The 19,244-nt window shown below is 38.5% G+C and overlaps 1 protein-coding gene across 10 annotated transcripts in view; it reads left to right on the forward strand.

Moving 5' to 3' along the window:
* Window positions 1-19,244, forward strand: part of MAGI2 (membrane associated guanylate kinase, WW and PDZ domain containing 2) — a 763,738-nt gene that overhangs the window by 711,335 nt on the left and 33,159 nt on the right. For 5 of the 10 annotated variants that reach the window (XM_074869887.1, XM_074869888.1, XM_074869880.1 and 2 more), the window contains 4 exons: window positions 216-401; window positions 4,429-4,603; window positions 7,754-7,994; window positions 9,667-9,810. In XM_074869887.1, the coding sequence (XP_074725988.1) occupies window positions 216-401; window positions 4,429-4,603; window positions 7,754-7,994; window positions 9,667-9,810 (746 nt within the window). Of the gene's footprint in view, window positions 1-215; window positions 402-4,413; window positions 4,604-7,753; window positions 7,995-9,666; window positions 9,811-19,244 lie in introns of all 10 variants that reach the window. The other 5 variants (XM_074869878.1, XM_074869881.1, XM_074869884.1 and 2 more) reach the window with 1 other exon arrangement.

Consider the following 19,244-nt stretch of genomic DNA (forward strand, 5'->3'; position numbering starts at 1 on the left):
TAACATGCACACATGCACATCTGGATTCTGAATTTTTAGTGAAAGCTGTACTGTGTTAATGCAAATGACATTGTATAAGAACTTATATTCTTATATGTTTATACACAAGCTGGTTTTTAATTCATATAGAACTGTCTTCCAAATGAACTCATTTTCCTGTGAACATCACCACTCATTTCAGCATATGTTAACTGTGACTATTGTTCCTTGTCTAGCTGTACCCCATAAAATAGGCCGGATAATTGATGGAAGTCCTGCAGATCGCTGTGCAAAACTTAAAGTTGGAGACCGGATCTTAGCTGTGAATGGCCAGTCTATTATTAACATGCCTCATGCAGATATTGTGAAGCTAATTAAAGATGCAGGCCTCAGTGTAACTCTTCGCATCATTCCTCAGGAGGGTAAGTCAATGGCTCTTAAAAACAGGAAGAAAATTTTAAGTAGCCACCAATTAGCTTGAATTATGTCACCACTTGAAAGAACATCTTTTGTTTCGCTTTCTCAGCTGTAACATACAGCACACCAAAATTACAGGCTTAGAACTAGCTCAAATACCTGTATTCTTGAAAATGTTTCTAGTTATGAAAAGGCATTTAAAGCAAACCTGGAGAAAACTGTGAGAGAGCTGAGTACCAGAGAGTCAGTGTTAATGTCTTTTGGAAGAATTGTCTTCTACATGGAAAAGCGTCCTACAAGAGAGCCAGGTTTTGAGTTCGTTCCCTTATATCATGCTACAAACCAAACCCAAGTTTGTCAAAGTGACTCACAAGAGACTGCAATGGCTGTCACCAGGCATGGTCAGTTATCAGCTACCTGTGACAAAAAGTGATGTGAAAGAAGAGTTCAGATTTCATAGTTTCCTCCACATATTTCACTAAAAATGCACAAGGCAGGAAAGAACTGAACCCTAAATTATCTCATTTGTAAGGTGAGGATAAGGGGACAGAGTCATTATTCTGGTCATTACTTCACAGCTAATCAGTGAAGAACATTTGATGTTGGTTTCATGGGGTTTAGGGTTGATCTCAGGGCCTTTTTTAGTTTAGTGATGTGCTGTATTGGTGTATGAATTGTCCCGTATTAATGAGACTGTGGCTTTATACCTCAGCAACAAATACCATTAGAACTAGAAATGCCACACAGCAAGTAATGTAATTACTTAATAATCCATGCTCCAGTTACATGACCATCACCTTCTGCTGCTGCATCCAGCAACAGGACAAGGAAATAGTCTGACGCTGGCCGTGGACTGCAACTGGGGAAACTTACCTACTTAGTTAAATGAGTTCAGTGAACAGAAAAACACAAACATACACAAGTTCAGAATTAACACCAAACAGCTGCTGTATATTCACTGGAGCTCAGTTTTGCAAGCATCTACAAACAAGTGTGATGCTGCATGCAGTCCATGCAGCTTATGTAGGCCTCCCTGGTACCTGTATGAGCAAATTGCTAATAGTTCAGTGTTAGAGATGGATACCATAAATTAGAAAGAAAGCAGAGGTGCATCTGAGATGCAGTTCTACAAGATGTTCTCAGGTGCTAGTGGTGAGAAATGATCTGTGCCCAAGGCATGGCTTCTCTGTGTGACACTGGACACCTCATTTGCCTTCTGATATTAGCTTCCCAGCTTATAAAATTAGGAAAAATCTAATACCTGTGTAATGTACTTTCAGGTGAAAAATACCATATAAATGCAAAGCGGGTTTAGAAGCAGCTTATAATTTGAATAGTTCATCCATAGTTATGAGAGTAATGTAGAAATGAGGGACAGCATTCCCAATCTTTATCTCTGAAACTTTACAATACAAAAGAGACTCACAGATGCAAAATGGGCAATTAAAGCCTAAAGCATAGTAATTACACAGGCAAGTATTGCTTATGCCTGCATGAGGAGTGTTTTAAGTGCAAATATACAAGCTTTTTTGACAATTAAGCCTAAACTGAAAAGATTTTTAATAAAGTAGCCAAAATTTTTTAAATAATTATGAGAACAAATTAAATAAGTAGAGAGCCATTGGAAATGTGCAGTCATAGGGGACAAACTCACATGTTAAAAAATCAAAAATTAAATCATTCAAAATTCAAACTAGATTCAAATATAAAACTAGGCAAGATCTGGATTGTGCATAGCTATTGCTGTTTAGGGATGCTCAGCCATACGTGTGTCCATTCTGGATGCTTTGCACCACACCACACTGGTCTCATTCTGTTGCAAGCAGAAATAAAAAAATATAATGTGTACCTCTGCTGTTGATAATGCATGACCAATCACTTCTGCAGCGCTTTGTCCTCTTGTGGGTGAAGTCTCTCTCATTTATGCTTCTTAACAGGTAAATGATGAGCAACATAACTGTGCCAGTGTGTCTGGAGAAATACATTCAATATGAGCTCAGTGCCAAATGTGTCTTCCCCCAAGTGCAGCAGGAAGTCTGAAGGGAGATTGGCATCCTTTATTTGTAACAAGGCTACGAGGCCACATTTCCTATCCCAGCCTCTCTGTCTTCTTGAATTTTATGTGGTTTGGCAAGAAGGATTCTGGTTTTCTGCAGTGTTCCTATGTGAAACCCTGGTCATTTGGCACAAAACAGTGAAATAAAACATCAGTTTAGCTGGTTAGTCAGAATTTATTGAGATTGGTTTTACTGTTCACAGTTCCCAAAGACTTAAAAAAGATAGAACACTCTTGTTGAGCTCAAAGACAGCAGGAGCTAACACAAGCACACCACTGTTTTAGCTTTTGTGACAACAGTCTGTCATCCTATAACAGTGGTAAAAGCAATAAAATCATTCATTCTCTCAAACGAAAAGTTTTTTTCAAAACAAAAAGTATTTCAAATATCTAGAAACTGTGCTAAGGCACATGGAGAACAGGAAGGTGATTTGGGACAGCCAGCATGGTTTCTCCAAGGGCAAGTCCTTCCTGACCACCTAGTGGCCTTCTATGATGGAGTGACTACATCAGTGGTCAAGGAAAGAGCTATGGATGTCATCTATCTGGACTTCTGTAAGGCCTTCTACATGGTCACCCACAACATCCTTCTCTCTACATTGGAGAGATGAATTTGATGGGTGGACTGTTCGGTGGATGAGGAATTGGCTGGATGGTCACATCCAGAGGGTAGTGGTCAACGGCTCAATGTCCAGATGGAGATCAGTGATGAGTGGTATCCCTCAGGGGTCTGTACTGGAACAAGTACTGTTTAATATCTTCATCAATGACATAGACAGTGGAATCAAGCACACTGTCAACAAGTTTGCAGACACCACCAAGCTGAGCAGTGTGGTTGACACACCTGAGGGACAGGATGCCATCCAGAGGGACCTGGACAATCTCAAGAAGTAGGCCCATGAGGTTCAAGAAGGCCAAGTGCAAGATCCTGCATCTGGGTCGGGGCAACCCCCTGCATAAATACAGGCTGAGGGATGAAGGGATTGAGAGCACCCCTGCAGGGAAGGACTTGGGGGTATTGGTGAATGAAAAGTTAGACATGAGCTGACAATGTGCATTCACAGTCCAAAAGGCCAAACATATCCTGGGCTGCATCAAGAAAAGTGTGGCCAGCAGGTTGAGGGAGGTGATTCTGCCCCTCTACTCCACTCTGGTGAAACCCCACCTGGAGTGCTGTGTCCAGCTCTGGAGTCCTCAGCAAAGGGAAGACATGGAAGGAGTGGCCACAGAAATGATCAGAGGGATGGAACACCTCTCCTATAAGGAAAGGCTGAGAGACTTGGGGTTGTTCAGCCTGGAGAAAAGGCAGCTCCAGGGAGACCTTATAGTGGCCTTTCAGTACTCGAAGGGAGCTTATAAGAAAGATGGGGACAAACATATTAGTAGGGCCTGTTGCAATAGGACAAGGGGTAATAGTTTTAAACTAATAGAGGACAGATTTAGACTAGATAAAAGGAAGAAATTTTTTATATGAAGGTGGTGAAACACTGGAACAAGGTTGCCCAGAGAGGTGGTAGATGCCCCATCCCTGGAAATATTCAAGGTCAGGTTGGACAGGTCTCTGAGCAACTTGATCTAGTAGAAGATGTCCCTGCTTACTGGAGGGATGTTGGACTAGGTGACCTTTAAAGGTCCTTTCCAACCTAAACTATTCTATGATTCTATGATCAGTATTTCTAGGCTTTAAAAGAAAACATGAAACACAGAAGCAATTTGCCTTGTTCCGCTGGGTTTTAAATAATGGAGGTGTCAACCAGAGTTATAGAAGTGACCAGGATTTCAGAGTCCACAGACTATCAAAAGGAGCCTATTAGGTTCAGATGTCTTAAAATCTAATTATAACCCAAGAGAGTAAAAACGACAAAGCATAAATTTTCAAAGGTAGTGTGTGACCAAAAATTAATATTGTCTACCTTTGCCTTTTATTAAATGCTGCACTGTGACAGGTCTTTAATCTCCAGCTTCCTATTGCACAGAGCTCAACAGCCCAGCCTCGGCCCCCAGCTCAGAGAAGCAGAGCCCCATGGCCCAGCAGCACAGCCCCATGGCCCAGCAGAGTCCCCTGGCACAACAGAGCCCTGTCGCCCAGCACAGCCCCATCGCCCAGCCACAGCCTCCACAGCCCCTCCAGCTGCAGGGACATGAAAACAGGTAAGAGCGGCTGCTCCAGCCTCTGCCTCCTGTGAGGACCACAGGACACCCTTGTGCTGGGTTTAGCGGCTGTGAGCCGTCGCCTGTGGGGCTCTGACAAGCCATGGTCCCGTGATTGTGCTCAGAGAGCATGAGTTCTGCATGCCAGGATGATCTGTAAGTCTTGTTCAGGTATGAAACACATCATTATGAACAAAGGTCTAGTCATCCTTCCTCAAACATCCGTCAGGATCATATGTTTGCCAAGGAACTAAACACTGAAATATTGCTTGCTAATAATTTCATTGCTAACATACTACTTTCTTATGTCACTACAACTTATAAAATATGGGTATATCAGTATCTGATTGTGAGGTGGCCTTTTTTTCATTCTCTTACATGTCTTTTTTTTTCTTCTTTTTGTCTATTAGAGTTCTGGTATCAGGAAGATGTTTTCATAACAAGTTTTATGTACGGTGTATCATTTTTGCAGCCAATTTCTCATGTGTAACTTATGCATGTGCATTGACAAATTTGTCTGTGATAGAAATTAAATGGTGGGGGGAGAGAAATTTTGTGACCAGCTGTGTTAAAAGCTGTATAGATAAAAAGCATGTTCAGGGTGTGGGATGATACAACTTTCTGTGATTTACAATCAACACTATTTAGTCCTTGGATTAATTTTGGCATGTTAAATGAGGCTGATTACACTGTCTTTATGTTAATCTTCAGTAACCAACATACCTCATCAAGACCCTCTTCCCCAAATAATAGGTGGTGGTTACAGGTTTGTAACTTTTTGCTTCTGGAGATACTTGAGTTCAGTTGTGATTTAGACACTATGAACTCTGATTCTCCTTGCTTAACAGGTGTAGCATTTTCACTGGCCCAAAATTATTTTCTCTCAATTAGTCACACTTGCCAAATTTCTTTGCCTTACATTTCATTGAGTAGTTTTTCCAAAAGTGATCACCTCCTAGGAGACCCATGTTTCTGACAAAATCCAATGCAAAGCTTTCACAAAAGTCTCTCTGCACAGTTGTAAGTCAATATTAAATGTCTGTTGAATTCTGAATTTTCAGAGGGGGCAAGTAAACTATATTAATGAAAGTTCCAAAAAGAAACTCTGTAATAGTTTTACTGAAAAATGCAAGCTATAATTGGTCATGTCATCATTTATGTATTCAGCAAAAATTACAACGCCTCCAACTGTAAATAAAAGCATCATCTTCTGGGATACACCTGTGGTCGTATGTTGGAAACCTGCCTAAGGATGACTCTTATTCCAGAAAAAGGTCCATTATTGCTAGTTCATAGAGTAACATTTTTCACTAGATTTTATGTCAGATTACAGCCACATATATTGTTTCTGTATGAAAATTAGAATACTGTGAGATATTTAAAACTCTCATGAATACTAACTAGTATTTTTACTTCCAATATTAATAAGGCTCAGTATCACAGTAAGCCTGTTCTTCATCTTCTTTTTACAGGATCATGATACTGAGTAAAGAAAATAAGAGAATTGCATGTATTATGCATGTATTATGCAGGTCTTATTATAGATGCCATGTACAGGTTTTAAAAGAACATGTGGCAGCAGACTAATTTCGTCTTCTCAGAAAAGTCAAAGGGAAATAGTTCTGATATTTTTGTGTCTGGTTAGACATTCAGCTAATTAAAGCCAGTGTGTAGGAAGATTTGCCATAGTGTTACTGTAACTATATTAATAATGAAGTTTTGAAACATATCTGAAACATTTTGAAATGTTTAGATTATTTCATTTATCTTTTAATACATAAATTAACATGATCAAAAACAATGTTCTCTTTTTTCAGAATGTAATTTTTTTTAATCAACAAGTACATTTCAAAATCCCTTTCACAATGTATATGTGTCCATGTATCTGCATGTGTACATGTACATACATGGTCACTTCATCAACTGAAAACTTCCAGACCATTATTAAAGCAGAGTTTGAACTGTGTATTTCCTGTATAGGAAAAAAATATTTCCTTTGGCACCTAGGGGACACTATGTGAAAATTTTTGTTAAATCTAACTCAAACCACTATTACAGAATTACCTTGCTGAAAAGGTTTGGGACTTCCTTTGTGTACATTCAGCATGTTACATGGCTGAGGTATGGAGGTGTGCAGTGAGAAATATTCCTTACTTCACCCTGAAGTGTGAAATGCCGTTGTGCACTAGTAAGGCAGCCACTGATTCCCGAGTAAATTAACTAGTCACTGTACTACAGAAAGTCACACCTTCTTTGAAATGTTAGGACTCATCTTCCTGTAGCCAGTTACCAGTTAAAGCAATATTTTACTTCTTATTAATTCCTCATTAACTAGATTTGTTTTCCTTTCACCCTGTGTTACCTCTGTGCATAACTACTGATATGACCTGCTACAGACTTGTAGCCAGATAGTATTGTAGGGAATGTGTAATAATAATAAAATACACTATATTAATAGATGTTATATCAAAGAATACCTTTCCTTAAAAAGATATCATCTATTACAAAGAACGTATCCTTTTTTAACTTTAAGAAGCTCACAATAATAATAGTTTATGTCAATGAAGCAGAGGGGCTATAAAATGTCTGCACTGATGTTCCATTTACTCTATAGAAATCTTAATTTGGGAAAAAAGCACTTTACAAACTCACTGCATTATTTTGTAGTGAGTATTGTGGGTATTTTCATATGCAGTTTCATCTTCCAAGTAGGCAAGATAAGTGGGAATCAAGATGCTTTTCCTGTTCATTGGCCAGGTTGGATGAGGCTTTGAGAAACCTGGTCTAGTGGAAGGTGTCCCTGCCCATGCAGGGGAGTTGGAACTAGATGACCTTTAAGGTCCCTTCCAACCCAAACCATTCTATGGTTCTATGATCCCTGTCCCTTTGAGCCTAATCCTGATCCCACCGATACAAGCTGAAAAATTGCACAGTATGACCTGATGGAAAATTGCTTATGTCCATGTTTCAAAAGCACTCGCTGTTTTTGAATGCCTCGCTATTTACCCACAAAAGTTTTGCTTCTCTGTGAAAACTCGTTTTATGCAATTTTGCAGTCAGGCAGTTTGCTTTCGCTCCTCAATATTGTATGTAATGCATATTCTTAAAGTTTTGACACTTTCTGAAACTAAGTCATTTTGCCTTTCTCAGTTATAGGTCAGAAGTAAAAGCCAGACAGGATGTGAAACCTGATATCCGGCAACCTCCATTTACAGACTACAGGCAGTCCTCAACGGACTACCGACAGCCTCCACTGGACTACAGGCATCCTCCAGTGATGGATTACCAGCAGCCACCACCTCTCGACTACAGGCAGCCACCCTTAATAGATTACAGGCAGCATTCACCCGACACCAGGCAGTACCCTCTGTCAGAGTACAGGCAGCCCCAGGTACAAACTGAAATACTTAGAGCACTCCTAAACAGAAAGCATTAGGGTCTGTAGGGAGAGATCACATATACTGGTAAAAAAGATGACATTATAGGAAAATAAAAGGCACCTTTATTGTTTTTACTCTGGATTACTATTTCTCCGTAGAGGAAATTACTTCAAAACCATTAATATTAATGAAGAGCTATGTGATCTGTCAAATAGCACTACATTTATAATTATGTGACTATAATGTTAAATAAATGCTATTTTTAAGGTACTGGAGAATTAAAATAAAAGTTCTAAGATAAGCTGCCTTTGCATCAGCAGAGAAATGTTTGTATTCCTAGGAACATAATACAGTCGTCACCAGTGGATGTACTTAGGTCAGACTGCATTTCTACACCATTATTGAAAATGAAGATTTTACCTAATCCAAATAAATAAATAAATAAATGTGAATCCTGACTGATAAAATTACATTTCTGTTGGTAATAGTCTGGATGAGGAGAAGCTAGCTTGTTTCTTTGACATCAGACATGATCTTACAAATTCAAAGAAATAAACCTTATGTGATGAGTTATGTTACCTTGGACAAGACTCTGCTGATGAGAAATATTTACTGACAGCTGTGAAGGTTTGAGAATTCAACCCAAAGTTCAGACTTCCAAAAACATCTGCCTTTCTCCTTACGTAAAGCCAGACAAAAACAGAGGTCAGAAAAATATTAAATAAGAGAATGTAAACTTCTAGACACTATATACTGAACCATATATAGATGATTTCTATGTCCATATTTTCAAAGCCAGACATATAAACCATATCAATGAAAATACCCAAAGTCTTAAATGGGATCCAGAGAACCCTCTGAAAATTCTATGCATTTTAGTATCTAAATAGCAAATCCATATCCCCATACACATACCCTATAAGATGCTTCTTAGCACCTAGAGAGATGCTCAGACCGCCTGTTTCTCACTATCTCCAATTTAATTCTCTAACCACTGGTCTACGCGACCCAAGCTTGCTCTTGTTTTTCTCCTGCTTCTATGGCTCTTGCACTCTTGGCTGCCAATGGATCAGAAGCAGCAGAGCAAGTTCCCACCCAGACGTCTCTACACGGCTTGTAGTTAGGGTCCACCAAGGAAAAACTGGAAAGATGAATCTCAGTCTCTGCAAGACACAGAAAGGGTAAAACTCAAATCTCCTACTTCCCACCTCCTCCTGAAAGTGATGAGAGTTGCTGTACTTTGTGACTCCATGCAGTCTAGCTGGCTGATCATGTTTCTGCTGGGAATTTAGGAGGTGTCTCTCATACTAATTTTTATTGGTGATGATGCTTATACAGGAACTGCCTGCTATCTCACTTGCCAAATCAGCACTTTATGCATAGACATAAACAGCCGTAACAGTATTGAGGTTGAATATGGAAACCATCTAGAGAGCTTTTGGTACCAGGCATCTGCTGAAAGATGCCCTTTCAGGGTGGTTTAGACTCAGGCATTTACATTTTGCCAAAGTCTCTTTTCAGAAATGGCCAAAGTCTGTCAGTGCAGAAGTATACTTTGAAGGTCTCTTTGCTTATATCAGTTGGATAGATGCACTTCTGAAGAAATGTATTTTAAAGTTTTCTTGAATGTATACCATTACATTCATATGGTTAATTGTCTTTCATTTGTATTTGTCTATACAGGACTTTGATTATTTTACTGTTGATTTGGAGAAAGGAGCCAAAGGTTTTGGGTTTAGCATTCGAGGAGGAAGGGAGTACAAAATGGATTTGTATGTGTTGAGGTTAGCAGAAGATGGACCAGCAATAAGAAATGGAAGGATGAGGGTAAGTAAAATGCGTTGTAACAATTTTTTTTCAACATTTACAGCTGTTTGGTGATGGGGTCAAAGAGAAAGCTTTTTTTTTTCATCTCTGATCAGGTTTTAAAGAACCAATGCTAAATACCTCTTATAATATAAACTTGTTCTGTAGGAGTTCAGGAAATTAGTTAAAACATATACTAGGTCTGTGTAGATTCTGTGTGGAATAAATATATTACTTCTTGTTGATAATGGCTTTTTCTGTATTATACATTTTTCTCCTTATTCTTTAACTCATACCTAAGCAACTTAAAAACCTCTGACAAAAAGTTTGCTGTTTCTTTGATAATAATAACAAAATAGTTAACAGTTATGTCTCTAATCACAAAAGCAAAATGATAGCTACATGACACTTATTGGATAACTATGAAACCTAAGACCTGGTCTGTGTTATTTTACTAATTTAACAAAGTTGCCTTCATAGGATTTGCTAAATTTGTTTACTGATGTTAGTGAATCTTGCTTGTGGGGATCAGTTTTCACTATTTGTCTGCATAGGTCTTTGTGAATTTGAATCCTGTATTGGTAGAACTCATAATACTACATCCAGATACTAAATCTAAAAGCATTCACTTAAGAAATTCCATTATAAAAAAATATACATATTCTGTGTAGAAAAATAACCTAATCAAAAATAGATGGTTTTAGTCTGTCCAGCTGCGCTAAAGAGGAGGTCATGAAGGGTTGCTGATTCCTTGCAGAAGGAGGTCATTTTGTGTGAGTACACAGAATGAAGGAGAGAGTATAGGTGAAAGAGGCTACCAAGAGTCAACATAAAAGAATTGTTTATCTATCTAATTAGTGCAGCCTTGTTGAACCAATATTTAATTATAAAGATGGGCAATGGAAATTGTGTTCTGTACAGTTGTAATAGCAGATTTTGCAAATGTCATGGTTGTTGCACAGATTCTGTTCCACAGTCCTAACAACCTCATCAAGTTTGACTTCATGCTGAAAGAACATTGTCATTGGTCTAAATATACCATCAATCAGAAACTTTCTGTATATAACTCAGGAGTTTTAGTATGCTTCAGATCATTCTTAACTTGCCCACTTTGTAGAACTGTAGAATTCAGTTAGTACTCAGTCATACCATGTAGTCCAAACCCCTGGCACTGGGAGCTTGCAATGGCATAAGCAGTCCCCGCGACGAGGAAGCCAGCGGGGCTAGCAGGCAGGCAACTGGTAACTCAGAAATACTCCCACAATGTTTGTTGTGTGAAATATAGGTGAATTCATGCTGCGGCTAGAAGTTTAACTTAAGAATATTTTCTCTGGTGAGTGTTTTTATTCTTTCTTTTACTGTAGCACTACCACAATTAGTTGCTCTTAATGAAAAGCCATAAACAAGATGTACGTTAGCAGCCATAATGTGATTAAAGATGGGGGAAAAGTTGTGCTTTTAATAAGCTCTGGAATCACATATTTGGAAACATATGGCTAAGACTACAGAACAACAGAAGAACAATGGCTTTGGAGAGGGTTCATTTCAAATAATAACCTGTATTAGGCAGAAAACTAACCTATTAAAATCTGTGCATCATTTGAACAAACTAGTACCACAGAATAAAGTTAGACTATCCATGCTGTGAAGAGTCTAAATGTAAAAAGTATGTAACACAAATACACAGCTTTTTTCAATTTCGTTAGGAAAAGTTCTGTATCTGATAATGGAAAATGTTAATATATTTTCTAAAATAACTTATTTTAAATGTTTTTTGTTGATGTGGCCACAATACACAGCTGAGGGTTATTCTGTTCAGATAGTTGTAATTGGGTTTTTTCTCCCCTTTAAAAGTGTCATTCTTTGGAATCGGTTTTAGCCTCCAGCCTTGTCAGAGTCTTGTGTTGTATTCTCCTGTTTAACAGCCATTTTAACCTGACAGTCACAAATGGGTTTGGAACTTGCAAGACTTTTATCTCTAGTGACCTGCAACTGATGGACAACAGAGGCTCAAGAAACAGCTTCTTCAAAATAAAAATAGAAAAGCAAAACAAAAAAATAGTAATTGCGGAAAGGAATAGAGTGTATAGGAAGATGAGCAAAGGAAGCAGAGTTCTGTACCTATATCTCCTTTCCTAAGTTTACATCTGCTGTTAATAATGCAGGTTCATTCCCATTTCTTGGCTGGGACCATTAGCCTGCTTGCTGCAGTTCCGTATCTCTCTGTTTCACAGATGCATCTCTATAGCAAAATATGCAAAAATCTCTTCAGTGCTTTCGCTTCACATACCATTGTCTTTAAAGATCAGATTCTCTAATCCTAGGTTTTCAGCACTGGAGATAGTAAACCATGCTTATGTGGTAGGATCTTATCAGGAGCATTTTCCAAATAATAGTTCTCCTCATGATCTACTTATCTCCATTATTGTTTTGCTTCCTGTTTCCTCCTCCTTGAACAGCCTTCTTTGATTTAACTGAAGCCTTACAGAAAAATGTGAAGCAGATAACAGAAAGTGCAGATCATGTTTCTAGAAAAAAATAATGCACATAACTCCACTGTTATTCCCACTCACCAAACCAAGAGAAGAAAAATTAAACCAGCTAAGCTGTTGAAAAAAATAGATCATATAATGAAACATGTTACCTGTAAAGCATTTAGATGTAATAAGTAAACATATTCTACAAATAACATTTTGTTGTCGGTCTAGCTAGAGCCAGCAAAAGCCCTGATAAAGGCACATTCATATTGATATAAATCTCCCTATTATACGGAAATAAATAAAAGAACGTAAAGTACTTTAAAGTAATAGAGCTACATCTATACTAGTGGGTTTATAAATTTGTATAATTGAAACAATGCAATATCTAACTGAAGACAGCTTCAGACAGGCAAATCAAAGTCTTCATGCTGTACTCTGTTAGTGGGCACTGCGAAACTGTAGTGATGGGATGAGTCCAACAGGTATATTTGGACACGTGATAAAAAATCTGAAGGTCCACCAGCACACATTCAAAAGATTCTGAGGTCTAAATACATGCAAAAGTGTTATGCATTACAGATGCAGAGTATAAATTTAAAGAAGTAAAAGCTGAGATTATAGGAAATCAGATGTAAATAAAGAATCGGTATGGAACTATCTCTTGTAAAAGAAAATAGATCCATTACTGAGGAAGGTAAGGACGAAAAGAATACAATATACCAATAATAGGAGCAAAGAGGAATTGAACAAAAAAGCAATGATGAAACAACATGAAGAAAGTGACACCAAAATCAGGGCATCCTTATGACACTTTCAATTTGATCTTCAGGCTTTTATGAACTCCAGTGAAGCTTGGGAGCAGATGAGAGAACAGTCATAGAGCGCGCACTGGAAGTGATGGTCTTCCACTGGCCTTACCAGAACTGTCTGGATTTGAAAAGATTGATGGAAGGGGGAAAAAGGTTTAATGAAGTTTGTTATCACATCACCATTTCCAATCAGAAGTCCTGGTCTTCCTTTCCACTGGGAATGGCATGCTAGGCACTTTGTGTTCTTATTGGAAAGAAATCCACGGAGGAACACTCCATTTTAGGATTTCAAGACCTAAAATAGTTTTTAATTGCCCTTCATGACTCATGGAGCTTTCTACTTTGATTTTCTGTGAAATTGTTCTAGGAACCAGACGGGTGGAAGACCAGTAAGTTGATGTCATACAGAGTTCATCAATCTCACCAGCATATTTCTTTTCTACTCAAGGACCACTTTCTGCCAGCCTGTATAGACACTGCATTATGTCTTAAGGTTTGACAAATTATTACCTGAAAAACAATTTTAAAACTTTCATGGACTTATTACACTGTTCTTAGTCACAGCACTTTTACACGCACTGAGACTTTTATTCAGGCTCATAGACTCTGCTTCAGCAAAAAGCCCAAGCATACATTCTAGTTTAACTTGGATTCATCTGTCACAAGACATGGGAAGTAAATGTCCATCAAAGGACCCAGAAGTCTACAAGAAGAAGTGTTTCTTCACATGCATACTCTGCCTGCGTGGTTGGTAAACTATTCTCAACCAGTGTTGGAGAGCCACAGCATAACCATGTAACTTCACATAAGACAAGCCAGATCATATATCACAATTAACTCTGACAGGATTTTACTGAAATTCATGGATAAGACATATGAAGATTCCTTGCAGAAGACCTCTGTAGGGTGTAACCTCATCACTACACTGGAATTAAATACAGATCCCTCTTAATTCTGACAGCTGAGCAGAGAGCAAGCTACAACAGTGAATTCTGAAAAGCCTACCACAGCAAAGTTTTACAGAACTTGAAACATGTGGCTCAAAATACTTCCAGTAAACTAAGTGAATTTTCATAAAGAGCAAGATATCTTACAAATTAGGTGTAACGAAGAAAACTTTCATTAGATCTAAGGAAAAGACTACAAAAGAAAACACAGCTATCCAAAACCTTAAATGACAGACAGATTCACTGAGAGCTCCGAGTTCTAAAAATTTATCTCCACCCTCCTTTCTTCTTCAGGATGAGGGAGTATCAGAAATATAAGACTCTGTCCACACCATGGCAAAAAAGGACTGAATAGGACCATGTCTGTGGTCCGTAAAACAAGGATGTATTAAAAGAACCATAAGAAAAGTTTGGATAATTATTATTGCCTTTGATATCCCAAACAGGCAGAGGTCTGAACACATCAAGACTCCGTTTTTCAAGTAATCCTAACATCAGGGAAAAAATTTGAAACCAGTTGGTGATGACAATATTAAAAAATAAAAATGCAAGGCCTAGTCTCAGAGCAGAGCAAGAATAAGACGCACACGCTATCAGTGATAGTAGTATTGAGTTGAATCAGTCACCAGAGATGAGGGACGTAACATAGCCAATCCCCCCCAGCCTTTGAAGATAGTAGCAACAATTTTGCAGGTCTATTTAGATAAGGCTCATAACTCATATTTTATTCTTGTCTCATGCTGAGGACAATGATCAGCAGAGTTCTGCCTGCAGATCTCTATCCCTTCTTGTCTTAGAGATGGGGAACTCCTGACTGCTCTCAGGAGAATTGTTAAGGATGGTCATAGTGTTTGCTAGACATGTGAGATATGATCAACAGATCTCTTATTGCCTTGAATGATATCTCCTGCAGTCAGCATGTTTATTGAAACCAGTGTCAGACAAAGAGCCTGTGGCTGAGGGCTGTAAAGATACACAGTATCTTGCACAAATGGGTTTAGTGAATGTGAAATTAATGAAGAATGAGGGCGAAATGTGCCTTTTTATACACACTGTGCATCTGTGTCATTTTGTCACTTTGTGAGTTACATCCTTTTCTTCAGATCTTCCACAAAAGTCATACTTCTCATCTCTGACATTTCTAGTTTCATTGTCTTGTCAACTCATTTTTCTCAGTCCACATACACCAGTTAGCCCTACCTCTAGCTTCCTCATATCTCTTAGTACTATATTATTTTTCTCATTCTTTTGTAGATTTTTCTTATATATTTGCAGAATAGACATCTGAAATACAGGCACTGCAGAATTTTATATCTTTTGTGCTTTACAGTCCTCCTCTGACTCTTCAATCCTTTTTCCTGTTTGTTGCTTTTCCTGCGGTCTGTGCCCCTCTCTTTGTTTCAGTTGTACACAGTTGGAGATAAAAATAGGCACAAGGAACAGGAAGCTCCTACAGTGTCAGTTAAGAGCTTCTGTGTTGTTTCATAGGAATCTGTGTGGCCTTACTTGGTCTGTTCTAGCTTGCCAAGTGAGCAGCACAGTGAGACTCACAACAATAACAACCTATGCTGTGGACAGGTTCAAGGCATATTGCAAACTAGCACAATTTGTATATTTCATCCTTTCCCATGATAACAGAGTTCACACCAACCTTATTTGTGGTTGTTGAAGAAACTTCATCCACCTACACCAAGAATTATTCCTAGCAAAAAGGGAAAATTCAGTATTCAAGAAACAGGCAGACAAGAGGGAGTCTGTCTCTTATTTGGAAGGAAACAACTAAATTTCCTAATCATGGAAGGCATAAGCATTACATTTGAAACTGTTGTCAAAACCAATGTATGAGCATTCAACAGCATTCAAAACTGACATTTCCCTCTTTGCAAGTGTCCTAAATACAAGGTCAGGCAACTTCTGGTTTTTTCCTTCGGACAACATGACTTGTGCATTCATGTTTGCAGTAAGAGGGACAGTCTATGAAACTCATAACCTGTTATTGATGCCCTCTCTTGAGCCATAGGAGACATCATTTTAAGTCCCCTTTGAAAAGCCTAGTGGCCAGGCTTCTAAACAGTAGTGTTATGTAATAGTTGGCTATTGCTAACTACGTGTCCCAGAGAAATTAATCAGGATCAAGACTAACTCTTCAGGCTTCTCAAAGGAATAGGCAATATAGGCAGATATCTGTCTGGACTCTGTAAATGCTGTGTAGCAGTGGAGTTTAACAAGGGAATATAAACCTATCTCCATGGAGCAGGACGCTCCCAAATGTCTCAAATCAGGCACCCAGAAATCACTTGAGCTATTCTGGGTTTAGTGGATAGATAGGCAGAGCTGGGAAGTAGGCAAAGTTTAGAGCAGCTTTATTTAATTATGTCCCTACAGTATTGGGAAAGGCTTTTATACCACGCAAAGCAGAAGTCTTTCTCTTTTGTGTTCATCATGGGGTTTTTTTTCCATTTCAGCTTTCTTGATTGCTTGTTGTTGCACACATTTAGCTTGGTGTTCATCTAGTCACTTTATCACTGTATCCGTTTTTAGCAGACCTTGATTTCTAGGTTTTTAAAAGATCAAAGTCATCCATTTCCACCAATTAAGGAATCATTCCCTGTGTGAGTCTTGAACGTAATACAGCTTCCACAGACACTTCTTTTAAGTCCGTATTATCATCTGTAAAGTATTCTCGTTCTTTTTAAAAAGTATTTTTAGTAGATGTTGTCTTGCATCTCAGAGAAGACAAAATCCAAGCAGAAATGCCTGGGCTGCCACGTATACTGTTTTGTTCTGCTCTCCATGCATTACTGCTGTATTTCTTCAGCCCCTCCAGAACAGAGTCTTTTCAGGGTTATCTCAGCTTTTTGTAGTCCTATTGCCAAAGGAAAGGGGTAAATATGAAAAAGCACTGATTATCAACAGGACATTGTTTCCTGTGAGAGACCGCCCAATTAAAGCTCAAAATAATTTCTTACTCTACAGTAAATGGAAATCTTTAAGAGTATGTTGCCATGCAGACCCCACAATTTGCACTCTCTCCTCACTGGTATAGAACTTCTCCTAGATTTCTTGTTAATGAAGAACAGAGCATCTGTTTGAGATACTCCATCATTGATTAGCCTCACATTAAAGGGTTATTTTCTACAGTCTGCAGTGGAATACACCTGAGGTTGCAGTCAGTAAGTACAGTAAAGCAAGAAGTAGCTCAGCTCAGCTTGACAGTGATTAGAGCAAAAAGTATTAAAAATAGGAGGCAAGCAGCTGTCACACAGTAGAGATAGTAGATGATAGATACAGACATTTCTTTATCCAATCAAGAAAGCTGCAACAAGGAGATGGGAAGAGGCAAGAATGGCTTGATCAGTCATGACCTTCTTCCAAACATTTAGGGCAATCTCTGTATCCAAAATTAAACCAAGGATTGACCAGTGTAATCCATAATTTTTGCCATAGCAAACTTTGGATCCTATTTTGGATCAGAAAGAAAGATGAAAACTTTCAGCTGAGATATACTGCTGAGTGACTCATGCGAATCTCTGGGTCTTAAAAGGCAGTGAAGTCCTATGTTCAGAATATTGGAGAAAAGTTGATATTGCTTTTGGAAAGCCTCTTGCAAGTTTACTTTAGTCACACAAACATAAAGGTGGAAGGAGCAGTGGTAGGTCCTAAGAGCCAAAAAAGTCTTCTCCAGGTGGTGTGCTGGGAGCAGTAAGGAGTCAGCTGCTGAGCTCTTGACACGAGTGACGGCTTGAGAAGGCTGTTGGAAACCCCGCTGAAAGGTTGCTAATATTTAGATAGTAGTATCAAAATATTGATGCTATGTCCACACATAAGGGACAGAAGTATACTCCAGGAACATAAAGAGCTCCACCAGCCTCTGTTTGACTAAAGTCTTGTGCACACATCTGAAAGACAAATGCCTATAGAGTGATTCATGGCAGCTAAGTAGCCAATCTTTTCTACATAAGTAGCACTTACTCTTAAAACCTGCGGCATACCTGGCTTGCTTTATGCAGTAATATAAATCTTACCTTCATAGTAAGCATTCAGTGAATGTCAACATTGTCATTACAATGGAGCACAAAGACAAAGATATTCTTAGTCCCATCCATTTATTCTGTGATTTGTGATCCATCTGAACAGTATGGGAAGATGTTAGCTATGCTTTCCCACCGAATTACATGTCCCTTTGGGGTAATCTCATTCACACACCAATTCCCTACTATATACATCACTGTCCAACCTCACTTGTAGTGAGACTAGGTGTGATTGATCTGAACTCCTTGAATTCAACTGGGATACTTGAGCATATGAGCTGTATGCCAGCCTGTGGCAAGAGGAGCTCAATGCCGGGTTAATGTAATTGCCAAAACTCAAGGAAGAATATGTTGACATGCAGACATAAAGCTGATCAACGTTCTTGTGTCTGCACAATAAAGAAATGCAAACTGAGGTCCTCAGGCATCCTGAATATATTTTGAAAGTATAAAAACTTAATAAATCAAGAGTGAATTAACTGTAGGTGAACTATTATTCAGCATTTCTCAAAAGAGCTGTATGTGTTTTCTAGGATGTTTGCAGAAAGGTAAGAAGAAAGAATATTCCTCTCACACATGTAATTAACATCATTCTTGCAAAAATGTACTCAGTCTGACACATTCAAAGCATCCTTGTAACTCTGTGCCTAACAGCAAAATCCTTCAATCCAGATGTGAAAAAGAATGAGTTAATAATCTTGCTAAAAATGGTTTAGTATGATATTTTAAGACTAAAATACTTAGTTGGCAGGCAGGCACTGTATTTAAATCTGTATTTTATGGAAGATTTATAAAGGTTTTCAGGTCTAAAAAGTTAATTAGCCCTAACTTAAAAAAAATAAGAATCAAGAATGTTAGAAAAAAATTAACACACTGCTCTGATAAATTAAACACTTTGTCCGGCAACAGAAATGACAGAGGCCGCCTCTCTTCTGTGTTTTCCCACATCATGACAACTAGAAACTGGGAGAGACCACCTATGAAGGTGAAAGGATAAAAATACTAGACCCATTCCTATGGCCCACCCAGCCCAGTATCCTCACTCCAACAAGTAGAGGATGCTTAGGAAAGGAATATAGGACAAGTATGAAGTGGTTCTTCACTGGGTATAAAAACAACCAGGCCCCTGGCAATCAGCAGTTTACAGATTCTTTTATGCTAGAATTTTCATATTTAGTATCTAGGATT

The sequence above is a fragment of the Strix uralensis genome, chromosome 5 (assembly GCF_047716275.1).
Source record: "Strix uralensis isolate ZFMK-TIS-50842 chromosome 5, bStrUra1, whole genome shotgun sequence".
Taxonomy (NCBI): Eukaryota; Metazoa; Chordata; class Aves; order Strigiformes; family Strigidae; genus Strix; species Strix uralensis.